Source organism: Syngnathus acus, chromosome 22 (genome assembly GCF_901709675.1).
Source record: "Syngnathus acus chromosome 22, fSynAcu1.2, whole genome shotgun sequence".
NCBI lineage: Eukaryota > Metazoa > Chordata > Actinopteri > Syngnathiformes > Syngnathidae > Syngnathus > Syngnathus acus.
Genome location: NC_051106.1, coordinates 29097 through 55521, shown reverse-complemented (window position 1 = coordinate 55521; position 26425 = coordinate 29097). Strand labels below are relative to the sequence as shown.

At 47.4% G+C, this 26425-nt stretch overlaps 2 protein-coding genes and 1 long non-coding RNA gene across 7 annotated transcripts in view; 2 read left to right on the top strand and 1 right to left on the bottom strand.

Moving 5' to 3' along the window:
- Nucleotides 1–1565, top strand: part of LOC119116778 (nesprin-2-like) — a 20748-nt gene extending 19183 nt beyond the window's left edge. Inside the window, exons 32-33 of the mRNA XM_037242455.1 lie at nt 30–110; nt 328–1565. Of these exons, the coding sequence (XP_037098350.1) occupies nt 30–110; nt 328–477 (231 nt within the window). The 3' untranslated portion in view covers nt 478–1565. The remainder of the gene's footprint in view (nt 1–29; nt 111–327) is intronic.
- Nucleotides 575–25786, top strand: LOC119116779 (nesprin-1-like). Of its 5 annotated transcripts, none has more exons than XM_037242457.1 (14): nt 575–704; nt 1920–2024; nt 2114–2214; nt 2652–2736; nt 5753–6053; nt 18818–18903; nt 18973–19099; nt 19347–19537; nt 20024–20200; nt 20282–20410; nt 20474–20571; nt 24844–25003; nt 25063–25112; nt 25278–25786. In XM_037242457.1, exons 2-14 carry the CDS (start codon nt 1947–1949, stop codon nt 25507–25509), a joined length of 1815 nt encoding a protein of 604 aa, XP_037098352.1. In that variant the 5' UTR covers nt 575–704; nt 1920–1946; the 3' UTR covers nt 25510–25786. The 5 variants fall into 5 exon arrangements, with proteins under 5 accessions (XP_037098352.1, XP_037098351.1, XP_037098354.1 ...); XM_037242456.1 differs by having other exon boundaries at nt 663–788; XM_037242459.1 differs by lacking the exon at nt 575–704 and having other exon boundaries at nt 1721–2024; nt 20024–20167.
- LOC119116781 overlaps nt 16784–26425 on the bottom strand; it is a 22471-nt gene continuing 12829 nt past the window's right edge. The window contains exon 3 of the long non-coding RNA XR_005096362.1: nt 16784–17193. This is a non-coding gene — a long non-coding RNA (uncharacterized LOC119116781). The remainder of the gene's footprint in view (nt 17194–26425) is intronic.

Genomic DNA, 26425 nt, shown 5'->3' with positions numbered 1-26425 from the left:
TGACCACATGTTGTCTTTTTGGTTGTCAGCCTCACGAGGACAGCATGCCCGAGAGGAGCGAGGTCAGCATGCCAGAGAGGAGCCAAGCTTCACCTGAACAAAGTCAAGAGGTAACCTCATGATACTGGAAAAGCCTTGGTGCGCGTGTGCCGAGCAGTGTTTCCCCACCTAGACCAATCTCGTGTGTTCCTGACGTCCAAATAAATGAAGCGCAATGCCAGCCAGCCCCAAAACTTCCTCGATGAGAGAACGCGCCAGATGAAAGGAAGGAGCCGAGTGTGCCCACTCACCAGGCCGTTTGCTTGCCTGCTTGTTTCGTTTCTTTAGGCTTCGGGCGCCACAGAGCAGAATTGCTTTGAGGATTTGTCATCCTCGCTGGAGTCTGTCACACATCCCAAGGACCCCGAAGCCATGGTAAACACCTCCACTGGCTCCAAAAGTGCAGCTGCTTCCCAGCAGAGATGCTCACTCTGCTAGATGTAGAAAGCCTCCAAGTCTTCTTCACGAGTTAGAATTGCAGCCTTTCCTACACCTCCGACGTCCCGCTGGCTCAAGTTAGTGATGTCAGGTTTGAGCCCCAGCTGATACCCCATTCTAGACCCAAGGACAAAGAACCGATCTCAGAACACTGACGATGATCACGACGCACTTGGAATTGACTCCAGAAAAGCAAAACTCAGACAAGACCTGGCCGGTTGGGCCTTGGAAGCGCGACGCCGCTTTGTTCCCTTGTTAGATTCATTCAAAGTGCCGGCATCGGAAGAAGCCCATGACGCATCCAAATCATCGTAAGGTGGGGCTGGCGTTTTCTAGAGGGGGGGAAAAAAAAAAAAAAGATTGACTGTTGTCAAAATGTGTACCACCTAGTCCCAGATGATTCATAGCCCAGCCAGGCGTTTGCTGAGGACCTACGACAATTGTATGCAACCTTAGCAGGCGCTATATCAGCGCCATGACGCCAGCTCCTCCCAAATGGCCGAGTAGGGCATGATTTAGATGCGTAATCTGCACTTATCCGATGCATGGGTATTTGCGCTATGAACGTTCCTACACATGAATGTTCAATTGCGAACAAATCGTATCCTCGTGCTCCCGCAGCGACACCATTGGCTAGTTGTTATGGGATAGGCTAAAGTTAATCCGGAGAGTGGCGTGGACGATGTCGCTTGTATGCATGGGTTGAGCATGAGAGCCGGCGACCCGCATGAACCTGACGTGGTTTTTTTTTGGGAGTGGGGTTTTGAGGAAGCACACACTAATGGACACACGTGGTGACTCTGTTTGCTAATATGCTAATCAGCTGTTTGTGTTTTCCACACGCCACGTCTGAACTTTGCAAACATTCGCAATGAGACGGGGCCCGAAGGTCGCGCAGATGCTCTTTGACGTGTTTAATCATTCAACTGACGGCCGATGACATGAGCATTACTTTTCATTAAAGTCACCATGTGCAAGTTTTTTTTTTTTACCTGTCAGCATGAAGTCTTGATAGGTCTGCATGAATAAGATCTTGCTCTTTTCCTTCCTGACTCGCTCTTGTATATTCAATAAATCTGCAGCAGTGATTCACGTCTCTTTGTGTCTTTTCCTCATTACGGGAATAATAACCCAATAATACCACTCACAGACGCTTGGATTCTTTGCACTTCCCACATGTCGACCACAACGGTGACCATAGCGTTCGGGACTAGCCACAAGGTTGTTGGCTCATTGGGTCGAATTTACGGCGCGGGATGGCACCAGTTCAAAATGCTGCTGTCCAGTCCGCATTGTCTAAACAAACGGTAGCAAAAACACGAGCATATTGAATTTATGAGGCAATAAATGAGAACCTCCTCCCACCTCCACATGAAGGAGACATTGCACACCCTCACAAGGAGAGCTCTTGTGTGTACATCTTTCCCTGGTCACCTCATTAGGTGCAGCCCGTCACCTGTGAATATGACATGAGTTGTCATGGCAACGTGCCGACCAACACGCCGGCGGGGACAGACCTGGCTGCTGTCCTAAGACTGTTCCCGGAGGTATGAGTCACCCACCTACGGGTTTTCCCGGGCATGAGGGTTAGGGTTCACTCACGTATGAAGTTGTTCATCAAGTTTTGTTTATTCAGAAGTTGGAGTGGCAGTCGAGCGAGCAGAGAGATGTGACGTGGGCCACCGTCGTCGGCACGCTGGGTCCAGGAGCCAAGGCCCTGCCGCCGTCGACGCCACGGTAACGCTTGATAGCGCAACGTCATGGATGATGAGGCGTTGCTTTGCTGTTACGTAGAGGTGGGGGTCCACAAATTCAAAAAACTGCCTCAACTGCTACATTTACCTTCCGCTTGAGTCGAAACACCTGTGGCTGAAAGCAACACTTGGCTGGATTTTTGGCCTTAAGAATCTCTGTTGCGGCTTCACCATTTTGGGGTGAAGTTCTCAGCCATCTGCCGTCACTCATGGAAATCCCATTTTATTTGTCCCCAAACGATTCGTTGGCGATCAAAGCACTGTTGCGGCCAAATCCGTTGTTGATGAATTTATTATTCAGTTTACATGCATGAGCCATTTTAGGAGAACATGTCCGCCAATGGCCAAGATGGCTTTCCTGCACCGGACGAAGGAAAGTGGTGAGGCGTAGAATGAAGTGTGAATGTATGTTCCCCGCAGGAGGTCTCCGGCTGAGGAGGCGGTGGCGCTCGGCGGCCGCTTCTGGAAGTCGGAAGATGTCTGCAAGAGGCTGGCGACTTATCAGGTAGAAAAATCGACAAGAAAGCTCTTGATTAGCACTTCTTCAAGCCGACTTAATGTCTGGGGACCACTCATTTTTTTGCTCTTGGCGCATGCTTCAAATCCAGAAATTCGCACATTTGTAATGAAAAACGTCATAAAAAAATGTTAAGAAAGGACAAATGTCTTCATTGACTCTTGCTCACACGCTTGAAGGATAGTCTGCTAGCCTAATGCTAACACAGAATGGGACAACCCATAGATGGGCCTGAACTGAGATATCATTATGAGCCATCAAACAGGTGCTACTTGAACACAAGCAGAGCAACAGCAGCAAATACAAGCGAACGACACAAGACAGCTCAATGTCGGTGCAAGGGGTACGGACATCAACGTTGCCGGCTGACGTCCAATCCTTTTGAGTGCGATGTCGGCTGGCCTTGTGTCTGTGGAGTGGCCGGCCGTCAAAGGCAAAAAAGAGCATTTTGTCCACTCAACTCTCAGTAACTGGTGGGCACGGGCGCTTCTGAACAGAGATGCCAGCAGGACATTTTTAAGTTTAGCAAGGTCTCGAGATGATTAATCGATTATTGATTCATGTGAAAAGTATTATTATTATTTTTTAACCTCAGTGTAAAGGGACATGATGAATCTGTATTCAAAAGTCTGGGAGGGGTCCTAGAGTTAACTGCCAATGCAATTACTAACTTTCTTGCGCTAATTCAGCACAGAATGGGTAAAGTGCAAGCGGTGCCACAATTCATCCCAACAGATTTTACAATATTTTGTGAGGTACTGAGCCGCTAAACACGGTTGACCTTTTGCGGCTCACAAAGCTTCAACATCCCACCGCCAAAGAGAGAACGCTGGCGTCTCGTCCATCCAGGCGTCCGGCCAGCGGCCCCGTTGACGCCGTGACATTTACCGTAATTTTCGGACTATAAATCGCACCGGAGTATAAGTCGCACCAGCCATAAAATGCCCAAAAAAATGATAAAAAACATATATAAGTCGCATTTTGGGGGGCAATTTATTCGACAAAATCCAACATCAAGAACAGTCATGAACGAGCAACAACAGGCTAAACGATAGGTATGCTAACGTGACATAAACACAAACTAAGAGCTGAGAACGGCCCTGACGTAAAATTCAGAGTTATTCAAAAAACTATTACATAAATAACACGTTAATAAAACCATCTGTGTCACTCCAATTCATTAAATCCATCAATCGTCCTTTGTCAACAATGCGTGCGCGCCGCTGACGGCTCTTGCACTTCAAAATATTCCACAGGCCCATATAAAGATATATAAATTATATATCAAATAACTATTATATAAGCAATAATGTTATCAAACCATCTGTGCACTCTAAATCATTAAATCCATCGATCAAATTCCTCGTCCTTTGTCAACAACGCCGCGCGTGCGTGCGCCCTGACGTCAGCCTCGTCGTTATTCCACAGATCTACTATATAACGATATATAAATTATTTATCAAATAACTATTATATAAGCAATAATGTTATCAAACCATCTGTGCACTCTAAATCATTAAATCCATCGATCAAATTCCTCGTCCTTTGTCAACAACGCCGCGCGTGCGTGCGCCCTGACGTCAGCCTCGTCGTTATTCCACAGATCTACTATATAACTATATTGTAGCGTTAACAAAGTTCAAGGAAAGACGTGGGTTTGGTAAACGGCTCTTTATTTAACAAAACAAACTTACAGGCGTGTGGCGGCGTGGACTTCCAGCCACGGAAATGGAAGAGAGCTCCATAGACGATAGGTATGCTAACGTGACATAAACACAAACTAAGAGCTGAGAACGGCCCTGATGTAAAATTCAGAGTTATTCAAAAAACTATTACATAAATAACACGTTAATAAAACCATCTGTGTCACTCCAATTCATTAAATCCATCAATCGTCCTTTGTCAACAATGCGTGCGCGCCGCTGACGGCTCTTGCACTTCAAAATATTCCACAGGCCCATATAACGATATATAAATTATATATCAAATAACTATTATATAAGCAATAATGTTATCAAACCATCTGTGCACTCTAAATCATTAAATCCATCGATCAAATTCCTCGTCCTTTGTCAACAACGCCGCGCGTGCGTGCGCCCTGACGTCAGCCTCGTCGTTATTCCACAGATCTACTATATAACTATATTGTAGCGTTAACAAAGTTCAAGGAAAGACGTGGGTTTGGTAAACGGCTCTTTATTTAACAAAACAAACTTACAGGCGTGTGGCGGCGTGGACTTCCAGCCACGGAAATGGAAGAGAGCTCCATAGAATAGGACCGGGCGTGCGTAAAAGCCATGACCGAGCCCCATCCACCGTCCCCAGACAGCCACCCGGCCGAGCGCCGGCCCCCGACTTCAATCCACGGAAGTGAAAGAGAGCTCCGTCGAGTCAATCTTTGTCCTTTATGTAAACAACGCCGCGTCGCGCTGCTGACCGCGACGTCGCGCTGCTGACGTCACTTGAATTCAAATTACAGTAATCCCTTGCTACATTGCGGTTCGTTTATCGCTCCTGAGTATAAGTCGCCCCCCCACCCAAACTATGAAAAAAACCGCGACTTATAGTCCGAAAATTACGGTAGCTTAGCTTAGCATGGAGGGAGGAAGGGATAAGGCGTACAAAAGAGCCTTTGCATGCGAAGGCTCAACTCACCTGCACAGCCTCCTCTCTCGCTAATCTCGGCAGGACGTGATACAATCGACGGCTCTTTTCTGCTCTGACGACCATCTTTCCGGATGTTTTCGTTGATCTACAAACGTGGACTTAAGGCGGTTGGACTTGTGTGTATCCAGAGTGTGACTCTGACGGAATGCTCTGCAGATAAGCCATAGAAGTGCAAGAACATGGGCAAGCATAGGACTGATTGCTATCAAGTCAATCCTCTCGCTCCGCAATTGGGACTGCTCAACTGCCGCCTGGTCAGCGGCCTGGCCACGCTGCGCAGAGTCAACATGAAGAACCTACGCATGTTCCCCAATTCAAAGGGCCTGTCTTGCTGTAGATTGAAGCGCTGAAGGAGGAGCCGTCTGAGCAGGAGAACACACTCAAAGCTGGCGGCCCGATGTCTTTGTGGAGCGACTCGGAGAAGGACGTGGCCAAACCTGGGGCCGCGCACCGGATTCCGCTGCCGCCTCTAGAACTTTCTGGAAGAGAGACCCCGGTTGGTGTGGACTCCATCCCACTCGAATGGACTCCATCACGCTCGAGTGGACTCCATCCCGCTCCATCGCACACGGTGGATGTGGGAGGGTCCTTGACATACGAGGATGCCGAAGATGTGGCCTCCATCAGTGCCCTGTCAGGTAACATCAGGGGCAGTGTTCCCTCTAAGCTGTGCAGCTGCGTGATTGCGCACTGCTCGAAAACTCTGTGCACAGGAAACGCCATGCTGCACACAAAATAAAATTTAGGATACACTGATTGGTTAATATCTAATGTTAGACGTAATCTAATCTAATTAAGTGGACCAATGATTTTCTTTCTGTGCCTTTTTATAGTGTAAATCGGTGATTGACAGGTGTCCAGCCAATGATATGATATGGTTCACTTACGCTACATAGCCAATCATAGCATTGACAGTGTCACAGATGGAATGGAGCAGGGCAACCAAATGCAGCTTGGACCAGGGTTTATTGAGGGAAAAGGGAGTTGGAAGGGAAGATGAGGGGGAACAGACAGACCGAAGTCAAGTCAAGTCAAGTTTATTTGTATAGCCCTAAATCACAAGCAGTCTCAAAGGGCTTCACATAGACAAAAATTGACAATTATTCTCAAAGCATCCCCTGATCTTAAGCTCCCAAAAGGGCAAGGAAAAACTCAAAAACCCCTGCCAGGGGAAAATGAGAAACCTTGAGAAGGGACCACAGATGGAAGGATCCCCCTTTCAGGATCACCAGGTTGTAATGGATGCAGAGAGGGCACAAATAATACATCATATGAAAATCAAAAAAGTGGATGTCCAAGTCAGAGCGAAGGGCTGCCGGAGGAGCCCTCTACTATCCTGGCAGTGGAGGTTGAGCTGCAGATCCCCCAACCTGAATTGGCCCACGAGAATCCAGATAGCCGCTGTCAGCTTGGGTGCCACCTAACCACCTCCCCGGCCAGGGAGGGGGGGGGGAGAGAAAACAAAACAAACTCCGGCCGAATCGGCCACTACAGGTTAGTTAAAGGCCATGTCATAGAAATGTGTCTTTAAACGTGTCTTAAATGTTTCTACTGAGGTAGCAGTCCTAATATCCATTGGGAGGGCATTCCAAAGCTCTGGAGCCCGGATAGAAAATGCTCTAGACCCTGCAGACACTTTCTTGGCCCTCGGTGTCGCTAAAAGGGTAGCGTTTTGCGAACGAAGGTTACGAGACAGAACATAAGGAACAACTAGGTCGACGAGATACGAAGGCGCTAAGCCATGCAGTGATTTATAGGTTAACAGAAGAACCTTGAAGTCACATCTTAAATGGACCGGGAGCCAATGTAAGTTGGCTAATATTGGGGTAATGCGATCAAATTTTCTTGTCCGTGAGAGCAGCCTTGCAGCAGCATTTTGTACTAACTGTAGACTTTTGATGCGGGACTTAGGAAGACCAGAGAATAGTACATTACAGTAGTCCAGGCGCGACGTGACGAACGCATGTATAATAGTTTCCGCATCACCGGTCGAGAGGATCGGACGAATCTTTGCAATATTACGAAGGTGAAAGAACGCAATTCTGGTTATATTCTTAATGTGCTTTTGAAAGGAGAGAGTTTGGTCAAACATTACCCCGAGATTAGTTACAGTATCGCTCTGAGTGATAGTACGGTTATCTATAGTTATAGCGGTTTCCTTGAACAAGTGTTGAAAACGAGTTGGACCAATTATCAACATCTCAGTTTTATCTGGGTTAAGACGAAGGAAGTTGAGAGACATCCATTGCTTGATCTCCGCAAGGCATGCCTCAAGATTACAACAATCCCGCGGATCTGTCATCGATAACGGCATATATAATTGGGTGTCATCCGCGTAGCATTGAAAACTAATATTATATTTACGTATTATGTCCCCAAGCGGAATCATATAAATATTAAATAGAATTGGTCCGAGAACCGATCCCTGTGGGACACCACACGTAACATTATAGAGCTCAGAGGACGCATTGCCATGGACCACTCGGTGCGTCCTATTTGATAGATAGGAATGGAACCAGCCTAGTGCTGACCCTGAAATACCAACACAACTTTTAAGACGCCCTAATAAAATATCAAAGTCTACAGTGTCGAAGGCAGCACTAAGATCGAGTAGTAACAGTACAGATGAAGTGTTTGAATCCATAGCTATGAGGAGATCGTTAGTCACTTTAGCAAGTGCTGTCTCAGTGGAATGATTAGCTCTAAAACCAGACTGAAAAGAGTCATATCGATTATTGGCGACCATGTAATCAATAAGCTGCTGTGCTACTACTTTTTCAAGAAGTTTTGCTATGAATGGGAGGTTTGAAACTGGCCTATAATTACTGAGACAGTCCGGGTCAAGATTTGGTCGCTTAAGTAACGGTTTAATGATAGCGGTTTTAAAGGCTGTTGGCACTATCCCAGAGGAGACAGACAGCTTGATTATATTTAAGACAGACGGTCCTAAAATTTGAAATAATTCTTTAAGTAGTTTGGCTGGAAGAGGGTCGAGCAAACATGTTGTTTGTTTAGCCGCACTAACCATTTGTGTAAGCCTTTCAAGGGACACGCTATTAAGAGTTGAGAGAGTTGTTGCATGATCATCAGCGTTGGTAAACGGCGGGCTCGACCGAGCGATTGGAATGGTATTCTTGATCTCGTCCCTAATGGACTCAATCTTTTGAGCAAAAAATTTCATGAACTCGTCAGCTGAGTGGAAGGAATTATCGGGGGTCGGCTGGCGTAGAGTCAGCTTTGCCACTGTATCAAATAGGTGTTTCGGATTGTTTTTATTGAGATTAATAACTTGCGAAAAATACCGAGTTTTTGCTAAAATAAGCGCATCTTTATATTTCAGGAGGCTATCCTGCCATGCCTGATGGAAAACCTCAAGTTTGGTTAGACGCCATCTGCGCTCATGCTTTCTACATAATTGCTTAAGCGTACGCGTTTCGTCTGTGAACCACGGAGTAGGCAATCTACGGCGAGTTTTCAGACATAACGGCGCCACAGAGTCAATGGCATTTAACAATGTCGCATTGAATTCATTTGTAAGATTATCAACAAAGCCGGTGTATGCGGGAAATATAGCGGTTGCCGGCGACAGTAACTCAGATAGCGCAGTTGCAGTCATGGAGTTAAAATTACGGCTCCTATAATTCCGATTGCTCTCTTGTCTTTGACAAGAAACTAGAATTTCAAATTTTATTAAGTAATGATCAGACAAAACAGTAGTGTATGGCAGTACTGCTATATTTGAGGTTGCAAGTCCTCGGGATAATACCAGATCTATGGTATTTCCATTCTTATGCGTTGCTGCCTGTACGGCTTGCGTAAAACCAAACATATCAGTTAAAGTCTGAAACGCCGAAGTAAGTGGCTCTGACGGTAAATTCATGTGGATGTTGAAATCGCCCATGATAATTATATATTCCGCATTGGTTACTAGATCAGCCACGAAATCTGAAAATTCATCCAGGAAGCCAGAGTAAGCCCCGGGTGGACGGTAAATAACAGCAAGATAAAATGACGGTAAAGCGGTGGATCGGACAGTGAGAACTTCAAATGTTTTAAATACGTTGATCGAACGAGGCCTAAGTCTAAGCTCAGAATTCGAGATGAGGGCGACACCCCCACCCTTTTTTCGAGGACGCGCCACATGCGAGCTCACAAAATTTGGAGGCAAGGCCTCGTTAAGCGGCAGCAGTTCATTAGGTTTTAACCAGGTCTCGCAGAGACCAAAAACGTTTAGATTATGTTCCGTGATGAGGTCATTAACGAGAACTGCTTTTGTATGAAGCGATCTAATATTCATAAAACCGAGTTTAAGCGTAATCGGTCGATCAGGGTGCGTATCTATCGAAGGATATTTAAACGAGATGCGAGTAAGGTTGTGTTCTCTAGGCCTGACATCACCTCTCGAATGTTTGTTAGCGCGGCGGGACGATACGACCGTGGGAATCTGATAGTAAATATTTGTTACACATGTAAAATTATCTGAAACAGGCACCGTTTCATCAGCAAAACCGGTCGGGGTGGAGTGATTGGATTTGTCTACTACCCCAGTAGAAAGTGTGTTTATGTGTACTGTAGCACTATTCAAACTGTCACGCTCTAGTCTACACGAGGAGCTATGTGCATGCTGGAAGTCTAGCCTAGCGCTAGTTAACTTTAGCTTAACAGACTCCAAACCCATCCTGACAGGTGGTCTAATCACCTGTGCCCCGGCCTGCTCTAAAGTGACCTGTCATGTGTGGCTCAAACAGTAATCTATATTCCTAGAAAGAGTGAAGGCGCCTTCACGGTTAGGGTGAAGGCCGTCCTTCCTCAGCAGGTCGGGGCGGCCTGTTAGGGTAGTGTTCACTCTAACTTATTTTGCAAGAACCACACTGGAGACAAGTTAGTCGTTTCAGACACCTGCAGGCGGAGAGTTCACTCGTCGCTGTGCTTACAGCGATGGTCGAATGAAGTCTGAAGTCAGGCCTCATCAGGTGCATATTTATTGAGAAGAAACACAGTGGGGTTGAAAGTGGGGGTGTTGGAACACAGGATGGGGTGTAGCCGCTCCCCTGCTGATCAAAGCATAGCAGGGGGCCTTTTACGACTTTGTGGAAACAAAGCAACTCTGATTGCTTCCTCTGCAGCTAGTCAATCAGGTGAAAAGAGCTTAGCACTTTGGTCTACTACTTTTGGTAAGACAGGACAGGCTAGGTAAATTATCACAGGTTACATTCCAACATAATCATACGATGAAGATATTCTGCAAACCCTAACATATCCCCCCTGTTTTATCATATGAGTATGTCAAACCCGATCAATCAAACATAAGAAAGAAAATACAATGACAGCAATAATTTCCAGTGAAGACGAGGTATTTCCCTCAATGCTCCAGTCCAAATTTTGTGTGCAACTGAAAAACCTGCGGCCAGATTAAATGCAGGAAAAGAGTTACACGGCCCCTTTGCCTTAGGCGACCAGAATGTTATCAATAAAAAAAAGAAAAAGAAAAACACAGAAACAGTACATCATTGTACCCATCACTTGCAAGGCATTTTCGATGGTCAAATCATCAAGTTTCTGTAAAAGAATGCTGAGCTAAACAGCATCTACGCAATCCACATCTCGCAGCACATCATAGTCATCACATCCGTCATCTCTAAGAAGTTGTATATGCACTTGTGCCACGGTAGAAGACACAAACCTTGTCACAGCAGACTTCAAACACGGGATAACACAGGTCGTAAACAAGCACAACAATACCAGCACAGCAAGCACAGGAGTCACAAGTTTCAACAGCAACTGCCACCACGCGCCAGAGAATAGCCATGAAAAGAAATCCCATTGATGTGGGATGTTATCCTCCGACATGGCCTGCTGTAAATTCCTCAGTGAGTTCATGGCTTCCTTGATGTGCGTGTCGTTATCTCCTGGAATGTATGTGCAACAGGAAGTCCCAATGATGTGGCACACACCACCTCGTGCTGCCGTCAACAAGTCCAGAACCATCCTGTTTTGCAAGACCATTAGTCTAATAGCCTGGATCCCCCTATTTTGTCCATCATCGACTTGCAGTGAGAGGTTCACAAAGGATTGAAAACGATAGTTCAGTGTCTCGATGAAGAGAGATTGTTTTCCAACTCCGATCCAAGGAAAAAGCGCATGAACAACTTTGTTTCCGACAGGCCATATTTTATGGTCGTCCGGAACATTCGCACCCCAGACAGGGTCATGGGGGTCAAAGGTTGCAATCGCCCTGCGGCGACGTCCAGAAGAGTTGTGTGCTGTCGTCAGCTGACGATGTTGTATCCTGTAGGTGTGGTCTGTCACCCACACTGGTGCACACACTCCTGTCCAGTTGGCGGGCAGCATCGGATAAACCTTGTGACCACAAAGCCACCAGCCATTCTGTATGAAGTATGTTCCGTTTGATGGTGCAGCCATGTTGGTCGGAGAGCCCTCACCACCTGAAATGGCTCTCTTATCCTGACACTCAGTGGCGATGTCCAAAGCTCCCATCCAGTTCCCTCCTGGAGAGCAGTCTCTGTCAATGCATTTGTGGGTCTCACTTCCTTGGACGTAACACGTATAGTTCACTCCAGGTGGCCGGTCTGTGAAGGCCACCTGCGGCAGTGTTCGTCCTTTAACAGTCACATTGAGATTTGTCCAGAAAAGCTGATCACAGGTACCTTCCGCAAGTCCAGGGCGGGACGGGTCGGCATCACTGACTGTGACAGCACGGTGTTGATATCCAACTCCTCCCATGGATGCCATGCATTTCGCTTCAGTGACATTCATTGCTCTGGCCTCCAAGTGAACTTGTGTGGAGGACGGCGGGAGTTTGGAACACACATAGCAGCCCTCCTGTGTGTGCGATCTCACAGTGAATTTGACGTAGCGGTACCAAGTGTTGGTTTCGTATGGGTTTCTGGGGTCCCATGACCAGTCCTCAAAGTTCTCATCGTGTGACCATCGTTTTCCACGGTCAACATTGTCACTTGGTCTGTTCAGTTGAGTCCATAGACCATAGCACGCTCCAACCACAACGCAGCAGAGGATCCATCTGGCATATGGAGCCCCGTTGCTACTAGGATGGCAGAGACACCGGGACATCCCCTCGCCTAGCGGAGTGGGGATCGTTGTTTTCTTCACCAACATTGAGACGTCCCACCCTAAACGATAGGACTCCTTTGAAGTTAGCCTTCCCCACCACTCCGAATTAGGGGTCCAGCACTCTCTGCAACTTGCAGTGGCTGAGGTGAATCCAGCTGGGCCGTTCAGCTATCTTTACTGCGGTGGGGGTAGTCAGCAGGACTTGGAATGGTCCCTCCCACCGTGGGCTGGCCCAGCTCTTTCTTTTGATGACTTTGATGTAGACCCAGTCTCCTGGCTTGACGCTGTTGTCGACCTGTGAGGATGAAAGATCAGGCGGCAGTAAATTTGCATTTGACACCTCTGTCAGTCTGAGCGTTCTAATCATGCAGTCTGCCACAGACTGTTCTTCATCTGTGGACCATTGTCACTGTAAATGGTTTGGGGGATGCCATGAGTCGGTATGATGGCTTTGCAAATGGCTTTTGCCACTGTTAAGGCATCCGCACGTTTAGACGGAACTATTTCCACCCATTTGGAAAATGCATCAATCATCACTAGGCAGTATTTGTGAGGTCCACTTTGTGTGAGCTCAATAAAATCCATGTGCATGATTTGAAATGGGTAAGACGGTTTTGGAAATGAGCCTCTCTTAGGTCTCATGTTTCCTTGTGGATTATGTTTCACACAAACGGGACATGCTTTACAAAATTTTTTTAAGTAAACATCCAAACCAAAGGTAGTGAATTGTTGATGTATGATGGACCTCATCCCCCCTGTCGACACATGGCAAGGCCCATGCGTCGCAATTGCCGCTGCTTTAAAAAGTGACTAAGGCAAAACAGGTTTGTCATCGACGCGGAGGATATTATCTGTGTCCGCTATTGCTCCTTTTGTCGTCCACATTCGTCTTTCCACCATTGGAGCATTGCCCTGCATATCTGTCAGTATAGTCTTATCTATGAGATGCGTGTCCTCTGAATCTATTAAAAAAAATTCATGGCCATGTTTCCCTGCTGCCGCTTCTTTAGCAATTCTGTCCGCTAACCTGTGTCCATTCGAGGCTTCGTCTGTGCCTGTGGTGTGAGCAGCACATTTACACACAGCCAGTTTAGCAGGTAAATGAATGGCCTGCAACAAGTCCTTCAACAAGGAGGCATGGGTAACTGGCTTACCAGTTGATGTCGTCAACCCCCTGCGCTCCCATTGTTTTGCAAAATAGAACAGAGTAGAAAACGCATCCTGACTGTCTGTGTATACAGTGACTTCCTTATCTTCCGCCAATTCACAAGCTCTTGTTAGTGCAATTAGCTCAGCAGCCTGCGCCGACCTGCTGTATGGAAGCTCCTCTGCTTCAGCGATCTGGTATGGCAATTTCACAATTGCATACCCACTTTGATTGTTCCCTTTATATATTTATTTCTTCCTTAGCATTTAACGTACTCAAAATCACTCTTTCTTCAAAGTCGCTCTACTAATTTTGGATAGAAGTGTCCAACAACGCCAACCATTCAACCTGTATTTTCCCTTCATTCAGGCAATCAGTCATCAATGCTCATTTGCATCTCACACGCAGTCTCCAAGAAGGAGACTTTCTATCACATCGGTCCCAATACATCCAAGCCCACCACACAACATTCACATACCGTTTCCATCTCAAGGTTCTTGATAGAACAATCCACCAATCCAAAAAAAACTCAACACGCAAAAAAACTGCTGGCAAATCAATCAGAAGTTTTCCTTCACAATTTTGATTCTTCCAATTCCTGAAAGCATGTTCTGTCGTTTCTTACTTAACATGCACTAGTGTGGATCAGTTTCTGCTCGCAAACAGATTTCTCTCTTTTCCTCTCATTTTTATCTTTCAAAAGCGTTTCTGTTCTGCGGTGCAAATTGGATAGACCACAGTCTAGCAAATTTCTGTGCACTAAAAGTTTAGCCAATTTTCATAATTTTAACACGCATGCACAGCTCTCGCGCGCGTAAGGTAGATCCCAGCACCAATGATTCGTCACAGGCTGGCCATTTCCTGTGGTCGATCATGAGCTGGTCCCTCCCACGCACACGAGGACAGCACATTCTAAGTTTTATTTATCTTCTAGAAGCCAGTTGCATTCATTTACCACTTGATTTGCAAATTTTAACTTTAGTGTACATACACAATTTGATCTCTGGTCATTTGTCATTGGGCATACAACAGCATTGTCATACTCCTTGCATGGACAGGAGCTCTAACAATCTAAAAAAACGTTCTAATAATCTGACAATGACATGTCTTGCTTTCATATGGACATCTGTTATTTCTTCCTCTGTATGAGAAAAGAGATCACAGGGGAGGAATCTAGTCACGCTGACAATTTGGCTTTTCCTCTGCCCCTTCCTCCACCCTTTGATTGGTATTGTTTTGCAAAACGACACGCTCTTGCCAAGTGTCCTCGTCTCCCACAGTTCCAACAGTTGTCAGAATCTGATGGGGGTTTTGAATTATATTGCGGCCTGCGACCTTGTTGGCCTCTACCTCTTCCTCTGGCCTGCTGGGACCCATGAAAGAAGACTGTTGTATCTTCATCTAGGTCAACATCATCATCATCATCGCCTAGATGAAATACATCAGAACTTTTGGCCCATTGCGTAGTTGTTGTCACACTTGCAATATCTACTTCCACCAAATGTTTCCTCACCCAGTTGCCGAAGTCGGGGGGGGGAAACAGTGATGAGCGCGTTTTTAAGACGTTGCTGATAAGCACTCTCAGCCGCATCATCGAATGGGGTGCCACTGTGCACCCAGAATTCTTTTTCAAATCTTAATTGAATGGCGGTCTCATCACTTTTTATCTTTCCAGGTTTTGTCTCCTGAATTTGTTCTCTTTTCTCTTGTGAAGCTTTCAACCACATTCTAGCACAATTCAACTCTCTCTCTTTTCTTTTCTTTTTCAGTCCCTTTGTCGTTCTATCTACACTCTCCTCCAAAACATCAACCACCATCTTCCACACTTCAACTTTCAACGTCCCTTCTACTCCATACTTTTTCTTCCACTTTGGCATGTATTGCATACAATTAAGAAATTTACATGCCATGTACTTCTCATCTCCTTCAAGAGCTAGGGATTTACCGGTTTTGTTTCCCATCTTAATTAGGTATTTTAGGTTTATACAATTTTTTTTATTTTTATTTTCTTTGAGGATCCTCAATGCAGGTTTAAATTGACCTTCCACCAAATTCTCTTTGCGGTCAATTTATCCTACCAGTCGCACTCTCAACCACACAAACACCAGCGCTTTTTATTTTTAGGCCTATCCAGGATGGGTGTAAAACCCTCCCAAACAGCTTGGAAGAACGGACAAAAAAAAAGAAAGAATCTACGCCCTTATTCAATTAGGAAAAAGAGACTCTGTCTTTTCTTAGCCCGTTCCTTCCACTGGGACTAGAATCCCAACTGTTTCATAGCTTGGAAAAACCAAAGCCGTATCTCATAGCCCGGACAAACCAAAGCCGTATCTCATAGCTAGGACAAACCAAAGCCGTATCTCATAGCTAGGACAAACCAAAGCCGTATCTCATAGCTCGGACAAACCAAAGCCGTATCAGCGCTTTTTTCTTTGACTTACTTGTCCCCTGGTTCGTTGCACTGCCGGGTCCCGTCAATCCACCTCTGTCAGACGAAGGCAGACCTAAGACGCTGGCCCAGCGAAGGATTTCCTTCCCAGGTCTTTCTTTACCAGGTCCTCCTAATGGACGCTGGCCCGTCGACGGTGTACAGCGCGTCGTCCTCCGTCAGCCAGATGGCGGGTATGAGGGTCCCGGGTTTCGGCACCAAAATGTTAGGGTAGTGTTCACTCTAACTTATTTTGCAAGAACCACACTGGAGACAAGTTAGTCGTTTCAGACACCTGCAGGCGGAGAGTTCACTCGTCGCTGTGCTTACAGCGATGGTCGAATGAAGTCTGAAGTCAGGCCTCATCAGGTGCATATTTATTGAGAAGAAACACAGTGGGGTTGAAAGTGGGGGTGTTGGAACACAGGATGGGGTGTAGCCGCTCCCCTGCTGATCAAAGCATAGCAGGGGGCCTTTTACGACTTTGTGGAAACAAAGCAACTCTGATTGCTTCCTCTGCAGCTAGTCAATCAGGTGAAAAGAGCTTAGCACTTTGGTCTACTACTTTTGGTAAGACAGGACAGGCTAGGTAAATTATCACAGGTTACATTCCAACATAATCATACGATGAAGATATTCTGCAAACCCTAACACGGCCCCAGAAGGAGGGCCAGTTATCTATAAAATACAGTCCCCGCTTATTACAGAACCCAGCCATCCAACGATTAAGGGAGACTAATCTACTAAACCTCTCATCAGTGCCTCTCCCAGGCAGGGGGCCAGAGACAAATACTCGATGCCGACTCATCTTTCTGGCGAGATCACAAGTCCTCGCTATGTTTCTCTTTGTGATCTCCGATTGCCTCATCCTAACATCATTGGAGCTGACGTGTCTCACTATGTCCGAGTAGCTAGTGTTGTTGGAACTACGCTGTTGACTAGACCTATTGCGAGTCAGCTCCCTAAGATTAGCTTCTATGTCGGGTGCTCTGCCCCCAGGAATACACATTACCGTGGCTGGATTTTTAAGCGTAATATTTCGGGTAATGGAGTCACCTATGACCAAAGTGCGAGGGCCAGTAGACCAAGATGACTTTGGACGGCTATGCGTCTTACCTGGCTTATCGCGATTAGCAAGCCGCTTGGGGCTAATGCTAACTGGGCTAGCGGGCTGACTACAGTCCGCGTCTGTATCCGCCACATCTACGGTTATCGCGCAATTCTGCTCTAACTGGCGGACACGTCCCTCTAGCAGGGACAACTTCTCTAAGAGAAGGGTGCAGTTGGTGCACGAAGCCGTACAAACCTCTTGATCCGCAGCCATACTTTGTGTCCGATGATCGACGGTAGACAAACGGCCACGAAGCCTCCGCTCTCCCAGGCACTCCGGCTGCGAAGTAAAAAAGATCGAACAGTGTAATAAGAAGATTCAAACTTACTTTAGAGTCAGGGAGATGAGTTCCACGCTGGAGAAACAAAATCGTCCAAGCCTGAAAAGTATTGGGAGTCTGGGCTGAGAAGGAAGAGGGCGTCCGGCAGAGAACCCGGAAGAACGAATCGCAGACAGGTACAGAAACTAACAGAGACGAAGACTGGAGACAAGAATAACGAGAACAGAGACGACAGACGAGAGACATGAAATAATCCGACAGGGGAGTCAGAAGCAGTCAGGATTTAAATACACGACAGGTAACGAGAGGCAGGTGAGGGTGATCACACTGATCATGGGCAGACACAGGAGGGGAGGGGCGAGTACACAGAGACGCTAACAGAAACCATGACAACATAGAGAACACATAGGACGACCGGGGTCGAGTCGTGACAGACAGTGCCTGAAAATGTGTCCTGCCCATCCGTGCCGTGCAGGTCAGCTAGCTAACAACACTGCGGCGGAGTCAAGAGATGCAAATGCTAAGTTAGCTAACCCCTAATCATGGCAAAACGAACGAGCAGCGACACATCCACTCGCCAAGCCAAAGTAAATAAGAGATGCGGCGGTTCTTTTAAGATGGAATGGTTGTCGGACTGTGTGCAAATAAAAGAACAAACGGTGAAACTGGGTGTGATTTTCTCTTTTTTGAGTGAGAACGGTCTACTATGCAAAACATGCAGTGAAGCCAAAGTGGTGGGCGAGTTTATGGAGGGAAAAATATAGACTGAATCGAAGTTTGGCTACCTCAAGCGTCACATTCAGCAGAAATTGTACAAAGACTCAATATGGGACAGGGGATAGGTACATTATATCGGGAGAGTGCAAAAGACCGACAGAAAAGGAACGAGCTGTCACACAAAACAAAATCCGACCCCGAGTAGGAGTTCTCATTGACAATATTTATTTATTTATTCATTTACTTATTTATTTAATCTGGTGTTGCGCACAGTGTGCACAGGGAGCTTGTGTGTTTGCACAGACACTTGAAAAATTAGAACATTGATCAGGAGGCAAAAGTATCCAACCACAAATACTTTCTTCCTTTACCAACATCCGTACTTCACAATTTCCTTTTCATTTGCGTATCTGGAATCGGGTAACACAGGCTGTAGCTTAATCAGAAAATTCCATATAGTGACGGCAGCAACAGCAGATCTACTACTACTACTACCTTCCCCTATAAGCTAGCACAGCCCCATCTGCTCCGCTTGAAAATCAGCCCCCTCACCTCCCCACACATACACGGCGTGACTCACTTTGCTACTTTGGTTGCCTGAAACGTGTTTCCATGTGCCTTCCGCAGTGACGTCCATGAGTGGTCCCACCTCACCATGGAGGACAGCGCTTAGCCGAAAAGTCTGCAGTACTGGTTTCCATCGGCAAGGCTACGTAAGGAAGCCATAGCGTGTGACAATATGACTCATTGCGTTGTTTGTTGACATGAGGCCATGCGATCAGGTAAAGCTGATGTCCGAGTGCAGCGGAAGCATCCACGATGTCAAAAGAGTTAAGTCGATCTGCGACGGCGAGCAGGAAGCGGAAGGCCTGACCAGCGGCACAGCAGACAACCGCACAGGGACAACGGGTGAGAGCATACCGCTCCTTATGCATCTCTCACCTCGCATCGGTTTCCCTCAAGCAGGTTCCACCTGCTGACATGGAACTGTCGCGTTCCAATCGCGTAACATTCACAAAGTGCTTTGTATTTGAGCAACGACTCCATATGAAACGCTCCGCTCCCTGGTCTTGACTACTGTCGTTCACCAGTCCCGACTCTCTGGCGAGGGAGTTTGGCCCGTGGTTTCTGGAACTATCTTGTTGCATCTGCGTAGGTGTGATTGAGCGCTGGGAGGTGTCGCAGGCCCAGGGCATCCAATGCAAGAACTCGTGGCAGTGGCTTAGTGCCGACCTGCGTGACGTCACTTCCTGGCTGGACAGAAAGCTACCCGAGCTGGAGGCGCTGCAGAAGATCCCGCCCTCCACCGGCCTCAAAGCGTTTGAGGACAACGTCAGGGCGCTCAAGGTACGAGCCTGTTTTTCTTCTCTCTGGGAGTTTGGACGCACATCATCAGGTCAAGCGCACTTGTGCAATCGGGAATCACTTGCCTGTAGCTCCTCTTCGCGCTCAAAGAATACTGAGCATGACTCTGAGCACTTGGACGCCGACGTGGTATGGGCAACACCGGTTTGACGCTCGCCACTCGGCTAAAGGGCGACCTAACTTTGATCTGTGGCCCAATTTGCTTTGCTGCAGCAGTAAGCGTAGGCGTGCGAGCATTTTGCTTCATTGAATTTCACTGAACAAGCGTCGCGAAAGGAAAGGCTTCCTCCTCGGCCACATTCCTGATACTTGCTTGTATCACTTAGGCTTTGTTGTCAAAAGTGTGAATTGTGGTTTTCATCTTTGACATCTGACATGCATGTGTGCACTTGCTGAGGAGCCGCCTTCTGTCCGACTGGCAGACAAAGACATTCTGGTGCTTTGCACTGTACCCATTTTGTGGATCAGGAGATGCAGAAGGCGTTTGGCGTCCGCAAACGCGCCCTGATCTCACTCAACCTGGCCATTGGTCATCTGAGGGAGCTGAAGGCGGAGCTGGGCTCAGCCAATCGCAGCTGGATGCGAGCCTGCGGCGCGCTAGAGCACTGGGAGGCGGGGCTTCGCGCCGCGCTCATGCAGTGTCAGGTGCGGCACCGCGGCTCACCTCTTCCTTGTCGAACAGGCGCCACCTCGACACGGATTTCGTTTGTTTTTGCTTCTTTTCAGGAGTTCCACTGCTTGCTGCATTCCTTGCTTTTGTGGCTGACTCAGGTGGAGCAAAAACTCGGTGCGGTGAGCCAGCGACAGCCGCCGCTCTCCTACGCCGCCCTGCTGGAGCAGTGCCACACACTGGAGGTAAGGAAGCGTTGCGCTTATCCGCCGCACGGGTTGCTAACGGCGCTCTTGGGCGCCCCCTAGGCTGTGTGGGAGCAATTGTGGGAGCGTCAAGCGGCTGCCTCTTCTCTGCACGACGCGGGCACACAGCTGCTTCTGCGGGCGGGCCCCAGTGACGTGCGGTGAGGTTCATGACTGGGGAGGCACTGATGTCCCCCCCCCCCCCCTCGGGTAAAATTTGTCCGACACCTAACCGTGTCACAAAAAAGGTTGGGGAACGCTGCTCTAGAGTAGCTTATTCATTATTTAATTTGAACTATTTTAATCAAAATCCCATATCAGCAGTCTTTACACATAAAAACTCTCAATAAAGCACATGGAATCAAAAACTTGTTTTCGATCGTGCGTACCACTCCGTTTGAAAAGACATGCAGTCAAGTCTTGTTGTCCGAATCAAACGTTTTAACTCCGGAGTTGGTCTTCCTTTGCTGATGACCTCTTGCTCCGACCGAAAATCCACAGTTGAAAATCGTTTGAGTTTGCATATGTAATCCTCCATTGGAAAACGAAATGTAAAAACAAAACAAAAACGAATGTAAAACGAAATAAATGGATGACTGCTCCTCAGTTGTTCACTATAAATTTGAACTGGAGATCGCTTATTCTACAGGTGGGCGCATGAAGCATCCCGGGATCACTCGCGCTCCCTGCCATAAGGCTGGAGAACTTTTTTCATTGCCTCCGTTGGGTCTTTTTTCAAAGTTGTTTTGTTAATCTAAAGAAACACGACGTTACAGACAGATGACAAAAAACATTAATAATAATAATAAATTATATTTATAACGCACTTTACATTCGGAGGAATCTCAAAGTGCTACATGGCAAGTAAAAAGAAGAAAACAAAGCAAGGACAAGTATAAAACAACTGGACGACAACCAGGATATGAGAACAGGATTACGGAAATGCTAGAGTAAAGAGGTGAATTTTTAGTCCGGTTTTGAAAGAGTCAGTGGATTGGGGTGCTCTTAGGTGGTCGGGGAGGGAGTTCCACAGTGTGGGGGCTTCATGGCAGAAGGCCTGGTCGCCCATGGTGCGTAACATGGTTTTCAGGACGTGGAGAAGGTGTGAATTGGATGAGCGGAGGCTTCGGGTGGCAGGTTTTGGGGCAAGGAGTACTTTGAGGTATGGGGGAGCATGTCCGAGGATACACTGGTGAGTGAGGAGGGCGATCTTATAATCAGTTCGGAATTTGATGGGGAGCCAGTGCAGAGAACGGAGGATGGGTGTGATGTGGTCGCTTTTCCGCACCCTCATTAGGATCCTAGCAGCGCTGTTTTGGATGTACTGAAGCCTCTGGAGGCTCTTGCTAGGGATCCCGATGAGGAGTGCGTTACAATAGTCTAGCCTGGAGGAGACAAAGGCATGGACAAGTTTCTCAGCATCCGTCAGGGTAAGTGTGGGGCGGAGTTTGGAAATATTCCTGAGGTGGAAGAAGGAGATTTTGCAGATGTGTTTTATGTGTGACTCTAGGTCAGGGGTCACCAACTCCGGTCCTCAAGGGCGCCAATCCAGCCTGTTTTAGGTGCAGCCCTGCAACAACACACCTGATTCAAATGATCAGCTCATCAGCAAGCTCTATTAAGGCTGATAGCGATCCTGATTATTTGAATCAGGTGTGTTGCAGGGGGGATACATCTAAAACAGGCTGGATTGGCGCCCTTGAGGACCGGAGTTGGTGACCCCTGCTCTAGGTTGAGTTGAGGGTCCAGTTTCACACCCAGGTTTGTGACAGTGGCTGAGAGGGGGATAGTGTGACCGGCGAATGAGATGCTTGTTATTGGGCAGGTATGGATCTGATGGGGAGTGCCAATTAACATGGCTTGGGTTTTGTCACTGTTGACTTGCAGGAAGCTGAGATTCATCTACGCCTTTATCTCATCCAGACACAGGGAGAGGATGGATGAGGGAGATGGAGGAGGCTGGGTTGTGGAGGGCGGGGGGTCGAGTTTGAGGTATAGCTGGGAGTCGTCCGCATAACTGATATGAGATGCCGAACTTCCTGATTATATTGCCGAGGGGTAGCATGTAGAGAGTGAAGAGGGCAGGACCGAGTACAGATCCCTGGGGGACACCGGAGGTGACAGTGTGTGTGTCGGATTTTTTTCCTCGCAGGGAAACGTACTCGGTTCGGTTCGAGAGGTAGGACTGAAGCCAGGTTAGAGCAGTGCCAGAGAATCCAGTGGAGTGAAGTTGGTTAAGGAGGATATTGTGGTGGACAGTGTCAAATGCAGCGGACAGATCCAAAAGAATGAGGAGTGACGGGGAGTCTGCATCGGCAGCCATGAGAAGGTCGTTGGTGACCCTAACAAGGGCTGTTTCAGTGCTGTGGCCATAGCGAAAACCGGATTGAAATTTCTCAGCAATGTTATTGCGGGTGAGATGAGTGTGAAGTTGGGCAGCTACCACTTTTTCCAGAACCTTGGAGAGGAACGGGAGGTTTGATATCTGTCTGTAGTTGGCAAGGTTGTCCGCGTCAAGTGAGGGTTTTTTGAGCAGGGGGGTAATGATGGCTGTCTTCAATGCAGGGGGTACAGAGCCAGACTGGAGTGAGAGGTTGATGACATTGGTTATTAGGGGACTAATGGCTGAGGTTTGTTGTTTAATAAGGGCTGTGGGGAAAGGGTCCAGGGCACATGTGGAGGGTTTCATCTTTTTGATGATGTCCTCTACCTCCGACTGCAAGATAGGGGAGAAGCTGCGGAGAGGCTGGACTGTCCCGGGTGGAAGGAAGGGGGGAGGAGGTGAAGTGGAGGGGCCAGAAGAGGAGAGGAACTGGGTGCGGATGCTGTCAACCTTAGCGGTAAAGAAGGTCATAAAGTTATTGCACACTACCTCTGAGAATTCTGTTGGAGTGGTGGGTTGGGGTTTGAGAAAGTGGTTGATGGTTGAAAAGAGCTGTTTTGAATTTCCAGGGGTATTGTTTATGATATTGGAGTAGAACTGGGCATGTGCAGTCCCAAGGGCTTTTGAGTAGGCCTTCTGATGTTCTTTGTAGGCCTGTTTGTGCACGGTCAGTCCTGAGGCTTTGAGACGACGCTCCAGGATGCGTCCAGTTGACTTCATCAGATGCAGCTCACTGGTGTACCAGGGGACTGAGCGTGAAAAAGTGACTGTTTTGTTTTTTATGGGGGCGTGGATACCTAGAAGTTTGGCCAAAGGGTTATTGTAATGGTCCACTGCCTTGCTGACTGATGGAAAGGTGTCAGAGGAGGAGGAGAGAAGCTGGAGGTCCTGTGCTATAGTGTCTTGGTTGATGTTTTTGAAATTTCTGAATGAGATTTCCCGCTTGGGTTTGGAGTGGTGGTGTGGGAAAGGCTGAGTGGGGACATTTACATGTTGAGTGAGGTGTAAACAGTCCAATAGTTGCAACAGGTCAGAGGCAGGGGGGCGGGAGGGGGTGTCGACATGGATGTTAACATCACCTAGTATGGTTAGATTAGAGGAAGTGGAGGTACAGAGGGTAGTGAGTAGATCGTGTAGTTCTGGAATGAAAGCGGAGTTTGGTTTAGGAGGGCGGTAAATAAGTAAAACTGTCATAGAATATGGAGGTTTACATTTGAATGCAAGGGATTCGAATGAGGAGTAATCAGGTAGAGGGAGGGGGGACAGCTCTAGATCAAGACGGTGGAGTACAGCCAGGCCACCGCCACGGGCCAGTGCTGCGAGGTTTAGTTATGTATTTATAACCAGAGGGACAGGCTTCATTGAGGGATTGATAGACATCCGGTGGTTGCCAGGTCTCAGTCAGGCACATTATGTCTAAGCCTTTGTCCAGGATGAGGTCGTGAATAAATGATGATTTACGGGTGAGTGCTTGGATGTCGAGGAGATCCATTTTGATTGTGGCTGTGGGGCTGTGTTTAGGTAGGGGGCGAAGTAGAGAGAAATCCACTCCACATTTTCTGTGCCACATGAAGTGCAGTCCACTCTGAGTTGGAGTGAAATCCAATTTGTTTTATCCTGGCCACCCGGGGGCCGCTCCGTGTTGGAGTCCGTTCCGTGCTGGAGAAAAAAACATTCCGCGTTTTCCCGGCAACCCGGTGTCCGTTTTGTGTCGGACTCCGCTCCGTGTAGGAGTTAAGACCGTACCATGTTTTCCAGGCCACCTGGAGTACTGCAGCCCCGCATGGTTGCTACAATAAGATCCAAGTGCGCCAGGTCTCTATATTAACTCATTTCCGTAGTTAAGCTGATGGTCTATAGATCAAACAAGCCTTACCGAGGAGGCAAGGCAGGAAGTTGCCTCCTCCGAGCGACTCGTCTTCGGTTTTAACATAACTATAAAAATTCAGCGATTTTGGTTCAAAATGATACAAAACTACTGAAATTAAAAGGAAAATGACTTTATAATAAAACCAATTGAATTTGTTTTTTCCCCTTTTCATGATGGCAGGGGAGGCACGGCCTCCTCTGACCGCATGTCCCTGGCGGGCCCCGACAACGAGGACTGCGTAGAGGAGAAAGTTCACACCGTGGGCAACGAGGTGAAACTGCTCCTCAGGCACGTCCGCAAACGCCTCGACCGAGACCTGCGCGCCCTTGGACGGCACAAGGTAGGCCGCTGGCTTTGGTGGACTGCGCAATGCACTTTGTGTGACTCTGTGTGTTTCAGGAGGAAGGGGAGGAGCCAAATGACGATGGACAGGCACCCATGCATACAAGGTACTTTTTTGCACATGCACATTTCAAAAGACTGATGGAAAGCTTGTGTGTACTGCATGTCTGTACTTCTTACGGCAAGAAAATAGCAGCTACTACTTTCCTAATTCCCACTGATGTTGTGTCTTTCTGCTAAATTGCCATGCCAGTTGCTGTTTTTCCTTGCAGGGAGCGAGCCGGGGGGAGCGGTGGGAGCAATAAGAGCAGCGGGCACCTCCCCGTCCACCGGCCCCTGTTGCAGCGCGCCCTGTTGGTGGTCCTGCCGCTGGCCTTGGCGTCCTTGGTGGCGCCGTCTCACGAGTGGCCGTCGTTCTACCAACTTTGCACTCTCCTTCAACCCCTTGCTGCGCGACAGCAACGGACACCCGCCCACGTGACCGAGCCCGTCCCATCCGCCTGACTTCTCCCAATGCTTTTATTGTTTCATTCCCTGTTTCAAAGTATCCGAATGCACTCGCGCTTTGTGCGATTCCGTTCCTGTGTGTGTGTGTGTATACATAAGTGTGTGTATAAGTGTGTGTGCGGTTTGAAGGGTTGCATGGAACACACGGATGTAAACAATCCCTCAGCATCGTTGCCACAGAGACAAGAATGACAAGGTGTACAAAGTTTCCACATGTTGACTTTTATTGATGGGATCCCGTACGGCAACGTGATGAATAAACATTTCAATGCTGGATTGTGTGCGCATGTGTGAGAGGGACTCACAAAGAAGACAACGACTTTGCATGTGCCGTTCACAGAAGACAAAAGGACTACCGTTTTTTTCCGTGTATAATACGCAAAATTTAACTAATTTATTGTCCTGAAATCTGGGGTGCGCATTATACATGGGTACAAATTTTTTTAAATTTTTTTTTTTTTTAATTTTTCTTTTTTTTTTTTTTAAGAAAATCATGGTACAACAAAACCAACAACAGGACTGACCGACAAAGACGTGGAACAAAAAGACAGGGTGACATTACCAAAGACAGGAACAGAAACCAAACAGACATCATGACAGTAACACATGCAATGATCCGACGGTGAGCGAGGGGCAGACAGGACTTAAATACAAAACACGTTACAAGAACAATAGTGTGTTTGTACTGTGCTCTGGTCTTTTCGTCAAAGAAGGGATAATAGTCCTCTTCTTTTCTTGACTGACAATGAATGTGATAGTTTAATACAATCAGCAAATAACAAAATGCGTATTACAGGTAATATTTTATTTCACAACACTTTGCCTTGTTCCTTTCGTCTCTGCTGTTCACTTCAAACATGCTCCATACGAACGCAATGCTCTCGTATCAGACGCTTGCTCGATCACCTGCTCG